This window comes from Taurulus bubalis, assembly GCF_910589615.1.
Source record: "Taurulus bubalis genome assembly, chromosome: 12".
In the NCBI taxonomy this organism is placed as follows: domain Eukaryota; kingdom Metazoa; phylum Chordata; class Actinopteri; order Perciformes; family Cottidae; genus Taurulus; species Taurulus bubalis.
In genome coordinates, this window is record NC_136600.1 from 22,055,197 (window position 1) to 22,064,621 (window position 9,425).

Consider the following 9,425-nt stretch of genomic DNA (forward strand, 5'->3'; position numbering starts at 1 on the left):
GAATTGAATTGTGGGAACTGGTCCTGCCTGCATTTTGAGTTATGGTAAATTATTGCCATCTACTGTATGTTTCCAGCGGTGCAACAGAAACACTTCCAACTACTCTTACAATATTTTTATTAAAAATGTATTTCTTTGAATGAACATTTGTCTGTGACATGATTTACAGATTTTTTTTTTTCTCTTAATTAAAATGTCAATTTGTATCTTACAAAAAATTACAATATTCTAGTTATAAACAAACTGTAGATGCAATGCTTCATTTTTATTTATTTCATCAGTTCAGTCTGTCCTGTTGAGTTTATTAAAATCATATAAAGAAACTAGATACTGATAAGAATGTAATGAACTATAGGAAAACCTTATGCGAAAATAAAATAATAAATCTAAACCATACTTAAAAGTAAACAGAATATTCTGTCTGCCATAAGACATTGATGATGATGCAGGAAATTACACTGAGTAAGACTGTCAATTTTTTTTATTTTTTTTTTATTAAATGCGAGTTTAAAAAGCCATCATATGGATGATTGATGCATTTTAACAGCTATCATATTAACTGGATAATTTTTCAATCATGACAGCACCATAAACATTATTGTTAACAGTCATCAAACTGATGTTCAGTCTTCAATTCCACAAAAATCAAACCCAGATTATTAGCACATGCTTACAAAACTAAAAAAATTCAAGTAAAAATGATCAGAACACCATTATCTGTTAAAACCACTAGCTGCAATAATTTAAAACCCCCTCCCGTTATAGAAAATAATGCAGTTCGAAAATGCTCAGAAAAAAAAGTGGTTTCATCTGGAAGGCATCAGCAGAACTGAAATTGAGAAAAATAAGAAAAGTATTACAAAAATTGCACAACAAAAAGTTATTGAAACAAAGACCAGTGAAGAACACATACCTTCCAGCGGTTACCGCACTCATTGCACAGAACAAACGTGGTCATTGGCTCATCAGCACTGCGTGTCTGCACCTAAAACACACACACACACACACACGCGCGGTTTTGTAAACTGTAAATAATACACACATAACAAGCAATGTGGAGAAGGACGGAATAAAAATGAACCACAATCACTTACTTCTAATTACTTTAAGAGTATTTACTCCACTCTAAATGGCATAAGATCTCAACATTACAGACGACTTACGAGTCCTCCATTCCTTTGATAGACGATACAACAACATATATAAAACAGCTATGATATCATCGAAGCAGATCTTCATACCACAGCCCTCACGTTTACATGTAATGTTTTGCACTCAGACTAATGGCCGTATCCATTGGCTTCTCATGACAGCACATACATTCAAAATATTGCTGGGGGAAAATCTCTTCTAATATAGCAACACTCTCCTACATCTTTCTTCCACCTTCTTGCAGTCTGTCATTGGCTGTACACAACCCTTCTTTTAAAAAAATATTTTTTTTATACTTGATATTTTATTTAGGTATTTTTACAATTTAACAAGACATATGACCTTCAAAGATTGGAAAGAATATAAGAAATGAACCATGCATCTGGCCAAGTAGGGCCATAAAAAGAAAACAAATAAAAAATTAAGCAGGTAACTAAGTAAAAATAAGAAAACAAAGCAATCAAAACAACCATGCAACACTTTCAAAGGCATCGTCAGTCAATAGTGTCAACCATAAATTCAAGCCAACATACAGATATGTTACAAAAAAATATATTCCAAGAATTCTAGTCACAAGGTTTCCCTAACTTAGTTTTAACACAACCCTTCTTACTTATTCTTTAAATAATTTAATGAAACTTTAAACACACTTTCTTTGTCTAACGATTCATTTTGCTTTGCTAAAACTCCACATCAACCCAACGTTGAATAAAATACGCACACAAACTCCTACACACCTGTCTGAGACGAGGATGTTAACTGTACAACATGCATGTGAAAAAGCCCCAGTAGGTGTATGCGTGTGTGTGTGTGTGTGTGTGTGTGTGTGTGTGTGTGTGTGTGTGTGTGTGTGTATTTCTGCATGTTCATGTGCAGCCTGTGTTTACCTGATTGTAAGTGCAGTTGCTCTTCCTGCACTTCTCGCACTGCAGCAGGTCGGTGCTGGTGCCACCAGTTTTGGCCATTTGGTGCTCCCGTATGGCCTCCAGGGTGAGAACATTCCTCAGCTGTTTCAGCTCATCGCTGGCCATCTCCTACATAAAAACAAAAAATGTGAGGAAATGGAGCAGAGTGGCATGAAGGTAAATCTGGGCATGAGCAAAGACGTTCAGAATTGGTTTAGTGTGCTGCTGCAGGGTTCTGTACCTCAGCAGACATGCTGGCAATGCGGCTCAAGTCAATGTTCCCTGCGAGGACGTTTCTACGAAGCCCAGGGTTCTTCGGGTCCTTCAGGTTGCTGATGCGGCTGCGGACTCTGTTTTTATATTTCATATCTGTGGCCTTTGTCTCCTGGTAGATATGTGCAGCTGTGCAGTCAAGGTAGATCTGATCTTAGTAATAACAGGGTTCATACACATCTTGACCAATGGATTTCCATGACTTTAAACCAAATGTCCATGTGTATACATGAAAAAGTGAAGTATTTAAACTAACAATGAGGATTCCAAAGCATACAGTACACCTTAAATGAATGAGACAATAGTTTGATTAAAATAATAAACATTTATATAGATGCCTGTATGTATGCCTGCTTATATTCTGAGCGTCTTTCTTTTCAAAGTATATTAATTATTTCAAACTCAGCGTAAGTGAACGTCATGAACACATGAATATAACACATTTCCATGACTTTTCCAAAACTTTGGGGATTTTTTTTTTTTTTCAAGGACTTTTCCAGGTCTGGAAATAACCATTTTAAAAATCCATGACTTTTCCAGGTTTTCCATGACCGTAAGAACCCTGTAATAATCAAATGTGCATACTTTGTATTGTGCTCATCGCTGAATGAGCATATTAGTCAAACCAATAATTAGCTAAATTAAAGGATATGATCTTCAATCTCTGCAGCCATGCTGTCACAGTTTGTCATGAAGTCCTTGAAGTCGTCTGTGAACACCAGAAAGAAAAGTCAATCTGCAGTGAAGTTTGTGTTGCTAAGTTCCACAAGTCGTACATGCGTTACATTGTCGACATATTGAGAGCACATCAGCTGCAGTAGTGAGCACTCCCAGTAATAAAGTGTGATCTTAGCCTCACTGTCTGATCGCAGGGCAGCCGCCAGCAAGTCAATGCACTTGTCTCTGACGGAGTCCCCGGTAGCAAGGTGAGGAGGCAGCGGCCCCCCGGCAGAGCTGAAGCTGGGGGACATGGGGCTGGTCGGGGTGGTGGGAGTTTTAGGGGTATCGGCTTTGCTCTTCCTGCAGAAAAGGACACAGAGAGTGTGTGAAGCCTCACATGCGTTGGACCTGATTTGACTCCAGGAAGGAGAGTCGGTACTTTCTCCAAACTGAGCCTGGGGTTTGAACAGCTGCACTGATTGTTTTAAGACCATTTTTGACATTCAATCTTAGATGTGTAATAGAATAAAACTGAGGCTCTTTCCACATGTCAACCGAATCCCATTCATCACTGTTCAAGCAGTCATTTTTGATTGACATCGACAGATCAGCTTATTAAAGTTGACATGTTAACAAACGACTGACGCATGCAGCAGGCATACCAACAGCATTGATTTGGAGCTGTGCTTTTGGCCACCTATATTTTCACCAAAAACATCCGTTTGCTGCTGGAAAACAAGGCTGGTGAGGGTCTTGAGAATGAACCAAACAGTAAATTCACGGGCTGTGAAACCCCCAAAAAGTACACTGAAAGATGCTAGAATAAGCTGAAGGGAAACTTGCAGAGCGATGTGATGTTTCTCTGCAAACAGCCACACCTCAAACTTAAAAACAAGCTAGATTAAATGTAAAATAACCATGCGTATCATCAGCATACATTACAACAAATAAATCCCATTGTCATACCTTTCGATGCTGTCAGTAGAGGGCTTCCTCTGTGGAGGTCCAGGCTGAGAAGTCTTGGAGCCTTGAGACTCTCTCCTATGATATAAGATCAATGACATCATCTTTACACTTCCTGTTGAAACAACCCTGTGAAACCTTATAGAAAAGAAATGCATTTACCTTTCAAGCGTTAGCTTCTTTGCTGGCGGTGAGCTGCTTCTCTTTGAGTCAGTGGATTCCCGTCTACAGTAAATAATGAGAAACCTTCAGTAAATCTGGTTTTATTGGCAATGTTCATTTCTATTTCCAAGTACGAGTGAGATTTAAAGTGGTGCATACCAGTCCTACCTGTCAGGTTTAGAGTCAGTTGATTGACGTTTCACAGGCGGGCCAGGCTTGGAGTCGCAGGACTCCTTCCTGCAACAAAAAAGACGGAGTTGACACACTGACAGGAACAAAACACACACTTGGGATTATGCCGGACAATTTATTTTCCTGCTCCTGCACACCTGTGTTTCTCCTTTTTGACATCCAAACTGGGCTTTTTGAGAAGTGGCGGTTTAGAGTCGGATGAATCTTTCCTGACAGAAGGAAACATTTGTTTGATTCTCAAACAAATCCACTCACAGACAGTGCAAGTATAAAAAGGTGCGCTGCAACAACATGGACAACCAACATGTTTCACAGCTTAACACACATTTCCACTCTAATGACTGGCCAACCTTTCAATCTTGGCTTCGTCAGAGTGTTTTTTAGGCACTTTGTTATCCGAAGAGTCCTTCCTGCAAAAAGAAACCATTAAAATATCTCCATCTAGACTTTTTGCTCTTTATACAGCAAGTAAAAATGTGATTGATTTCCTAATATATCAGGATAGTTAAGCAGTGGGAGAATAATAGTACAATTATAAACCTTTATCTGACAAAGGTTTTTCCAAAGCTGTTCAATAAACTTCAAATGTAACACTTAACTAAATATAAAACAGTCCCAAATATTATCATTCAATATTACTTTTGTAGCCACGTAAAAAGAAAAAGCTTCATTGCTGATTCACTGCCCATACTATGTTACAGTCATGTATCGAGTCGATATTTTGAGTAAAATTAGCGAGAAAACGGAGATTGCAGTCCGAGGTTACTGCTCCTCCAGATACAACAGTTAAGTAATATGTTAAGGATGAATGAGAGACAGACTCCTAAACAGATCCCGGACCTTTCTCTCTTCACGGGATCTGACGTCTTCTTCTGTGGAGGAGGTTTAGAGTCCGACGACTCCTTCCTGCTGTGACAAACAACACAAGGATTCAATGCAGAGCAGAAAACTCCCAATGAAATCACGCTATTTTTCCCTCCAAAAGAATCCCTCCAGAAACTTCGGACTACATGCGGCCCTGTAATGAGAACTCATCTGATCCCGACCTATCTTTTTTCCCGTCCAGTGAGGGACGCTTCAGGGGAGGAGGTGCGGGGTGAAGGTGAAGAGGAAGAGGAGCAAATGGAGCATTTGGGTCCGGTGGAACCTTCCTGATGTGAAAATCAACATTTGTTTGAGTTTCATTGGGAATTGTCTCCGCACTAAACTCACTCAAACATGCAGCAAAGCACGCCTGACCTCTCTTTCTTCACTTCCAGTGAAGGTCGCTTAGCCGGCGGAGAGGCCGGTTGAGGAGCATGAGGACGAGGATGTCGGGAGGAAGAGTCTTTGCTGTCCTTCCTGAACAAATGCCACAAGAGCACACAGATCATGAGCGGTGCAACTCAGGAGTCAAAGCTGTCCCCCAAGTGCAGAATCGGCTTAATGAAGACACACCTGACCCGTGACAGCATGCACCATGCACAGCAGGTAGGCCATGCGTCTGGGTGTCAAACTGGAGGAACAAAAGCCAGTGCATGTGAGTGACTCACACGTGGTTAAGTCATGCAGTGGCACTTCAGTCCATCATGCTCTCCAGCTCGGGCGGCGAGGGTCTTGACCTGTCTTTCTTCAGGTCCACAGGGGGACGTTTGATCGGGAGAGGAGGGCGAGCAGGTCGGGGGGGAGAAGGGAAGCGGGTGGGATAAAGAACGCTGCCGTCCATCACGCCCCTCCTGGAATAAATAATTCAATCTGAAGCTCTGCTGCCATGTTTTTCGGTGCGTTATAAATCAATCTATGAGCCACCTCCCTCTCACCTTTCAAATATTGGCTTGTGAGCAGCGGGTTTCTCTCTCCGGGGTTCACTCGGAGGTCTCTCCCATTGTGGTGAGCTTATCGGCCTCTGACGTCTGTTTTCCTCTCGGTGTTTGTCCTTCTTCATGTCATCTGCGTAGCTGTGCCTCTTGGGCTCCTCGGGGTGTTTTTCCTTGCGTCTCTTCTTTGGTTCTCCCGACAACCTTTCTTTCTTTGGTTCCGGCTTGTATCTCTCGCTCTGCAGGTCTTGCATATGCTTCTGTTTCTTGGCATCCATTACCGGTGGAGTAGCTTCTTGTTTTTTGTGTTCTTCCAAATGCTTCTCTTTTCTGATTTCTTGGGGGTGTTTCTCATTTTGGGGTTCCTCCAGGTGCCTTTTATCAGCGGGGTCATCTTTGTGTCTCCCTTTGTGTTCTCCATCATGTTTTTCTTTTCTGTTTTTGTCGGGGGGTTTCTTCAGGTCAGGATCTGAGTCGTGTTTCGGTTCGACATCAAGTCTTCTGTGACTAACGGAAACAAAGGAAGTATCATCTTTACCTCTGTTCAAGAGCCTGCACACATGGACCACTTTCACTTATGTCAGGTTTGTTGTTGTGGTGCAACGTAGTCTTATTTGGGCAGGAATACAAATAAACCAACAGGCCCTTTGATGAGCTAGCAGGGTCTCAGAAAGTGCATCTTTACTGTGTCCTTCATTGCACACTGAGCTGATGAAACTCAGTAACAGTAAATGCAATGACATGACCAGTGAACGGCACAGGCAGTACTGACGTCCACCCTACCTCCCCCAGAGGAATACATCCAGTCCAAAGGGAATTAGAAGAGAATTCAGTGATTCAGATGAAAACATCATGAAAAAGCCTCTTTAGAAATGTCCTACATTTGCACTTGCAAACATGAAAACCTTGGAAAAATAATCAAATTACAGCCTCAGTAACAGGAGCGTGCATTATCTTGTGTGCGCACATTTTAAGGTACATTTCTATTTGAACAGATGGAAGCGCTTGATGGTGTGTCACTAGAAAATCTGACATGAAATGAGGCTTCTTTTAACGCTTTATTTGGATTCTTTTGAATTTGAAATCATAAAAGCACTGTCCTTGGTGCTGAATGTTGCCTCTGAACACTTGGATGACGTGAATCCACTTACAGCTGTCAGCGGGGTAGAAAACTCTTCTGGGAAAACAGAGTGATTCAAAAGCCTCCTTGACTAAACAAAACAAACAAATGTCGAGGCTCGGCTGCTACACTTTTCAACAGACCTGCTAAACTGCTTTTTAAACACACATATGTGTATACACATGCATTCAGTAGTTATGTACTATTACTGTGATAATGTATAAACAAACAAATAGTGTAGGTCTAGTGTGTATAAATAAACATCTCACCATTTCACTGCGCCTCTGCACTTCCATCATGATTCCATTCAGTCAGTTTAGATTACATCATAGCAGTTAGGTCACACTCAACATTGTATTTATTTTATATTGCCTCTGCTTCTGTGTTTCATAGCATGTTAGCTGTGGAGTTTCTGTGCAGCTGCTGTGACACTACTGACCTGCCATGTGTCTCAGAGGGGGAGCTGTTTGGAGACACTGCTGTTTTGTTGGAGTCCAAACCGTTGTTCATGTCAGCTGGTTTCTCAGAGTCTGCAGTGTGTGTGTGGGGGGGGATGGGAGGGGGTCATATCAGTAAATCATTCAGTGCATTGGTGTATTTAAGGCACAAACAACGATATAACTACTTAGTAAATCATGTATTAAAGTCAAGTACCCAGAAGTCTTTTCCATTCCTTAATGAGGAGCTTCGCCAAGGAAATAACTTCCTCGTCGGTGGAGTGCTTCCTGATAGCGTTCACGGACATGCCGATTCTTGTTTCCTTAAACAAACACACACACTTACATGTACATTGCGATCCCTAATAATCATGCAGTTATTGCATTTAATGTAGGACTAACAGTTGAAAAGCAATGTAAAACTGTACTCTGATGTAGACTATAATCTATTGGAGCTTACCTGGAGAAGTTTGAGAGTCATATTGAAACTTTTCAGTTCCCTCAGCAGGTCCAAGGCGCCTTCCTGCACACAAATAGTAGACAACATCGAACCTACTTTAAAACTATAAATAAACAAATAAAAAATAGTGTTTGCTTAGAAACATGACCATGTACAATGCAGCTGGAATTTCATGCAAATGTAAACATACAAAACACACACATGTTGATAAGCAGTAACAGTTTTCTCTACTAACAGTATTTACATTTGAAACAAACGCATATTAATTCCATAAATTAAAATAACGTATTACATTATCACAACATGCATTACGCATGTATGTTCACCTGTGTGCTATTAAGAGTTTTAACAGTGTTTATTGACTACTATATTGTCGTTTTCATGCAAGGGCGCCATGAAACAACTGTTGCTCGGCTGTTTGCAGTCAGTCACACACACACACACACACGCGCGCGTGCGCGCACGCACGCACACGACCTTGCCCACAGGCCGCGTTGTTTACTTTCTGTTGCACAAGTCACTGTTCCAAAACGACAAACCAGCAGAAAGTTTGCACAAAAAGTTGTCGACGAGAAGGCAAAACTTGGCTCACTTTTGCGTCGCGCGCCGAAACGACCTGCGAGTGAAATGTGCGCCAACCCGCTGTACACACACACACACACACACACACACACCTGTTGCACATTTGTTATCCTCATGCTCATATTACACATGTGCACACTGTTGCATATGCACCGATTCAAACTGATCGTCAGCGTAACTCTGGAGGAAATGTGTTTCCAGAGGAGACCTTCGCGGCCCTTCTGCACAGCACGAGGTGGCAGGACAGCGCGCCACCTTTGGGTGTCAAAACATGGACTCACCGTGTTATTCCGAGACACCATCTTGTCCAGTTTTTTAGCAATCCGAATGAGATCTTCCTCTCGCGTCATCGCTGCATTTACTCGACTAAACACGAATCAACGATGTCGATTAGCTCTTATTCTTTAAAAAAACAAAACGTGAAATGAGGTCAAAAGAGGTTTGGAGCCGCTGCAGGTCGGACTTTACGCACAGCGCACGCTTCATTCAGTCCAGAGGCGTGTCCTGCTGCTGCAGGATCCCAGCTGACCTGCGCCACACATGACAACAACTAAATATAGACGCTGAAATGCACAGAAGAAATGTCTACTTCTCGAGGGGACTCGTTTCAAGTTATTTCAAAGAGTCAAACTCTTTAAATGCTGTTATTTGTATCTGTGATCCCCCTGGCTCCATATTATGTCTACCCTGTGTTTTAGCTGCATTATGTCACCATGTGTTTTG

At 41.5% G+C, this 9,425-nt stretch overlaps 2 protein-coding genes across 2 annotated transcripts; both read right to left on the minus strand.

The window, feature by feature from the left end:
• Nucleotides 1-324: 324 nt before the first annotated feature.
• Nucleotides 325-9,124, minus strand: tcea3 (transcription elongation factor A (SII), 3). The gene is made up of 15 exons (XM_079227832.1): nucleotides 8,984-9,124; nucleotides 8,121-8,183; nucleotides 7,878-7,983; nucleotides 7,663-7,753; nucleotides 4,658-4,717; nucleotides 4,445-4,516; nucleotides 4,284-4,352; nucleotides 4,116-4,178; nucleotides 3,957-4,031; nucleotides 3,190-3,350; nucleotides 2,986-3,039; nucleotides 2,299-2,459; nucleotides 2,040-2,186; nucleotides 914-985; nucleotides 325-829 (listed from the first exon to the last, which is right to left on the minus strand). Exons 1-15 carry the CDS (start codon nucleotides 9,050-9,052, stop codon nucleotides 821-823), a joined length of 1,272 nt encoding a protein of 423 aa, XP_079083958.1. The 5' UTR covers nucleotides 9,053-9,124; the 3' UTR covers nucleotides 325-820.
• LOC306745175 (uncharacterized protein) lies at nucleotides 5,314-6,381 on the minus strand (the record flags this gene model as incomplete). The annotated part of the gene is made up of 4 exons (XM_079227927.1): nucleotides 5,314-5,458; nucleotides 5,547-5,648; nucleotides 5,909-6,022; nucleotides 6,107-6,381. 4 exons carry the CDS (start codon nucleotides 6,379-6,381, stop codon nucleotides 5,314-5,316), a joined length of 636 nt encoding a protein of 211 aa, XP_079084053.1.
• Nucleotides 9,125-9,425: the final 301 nt, after the last annotated feature.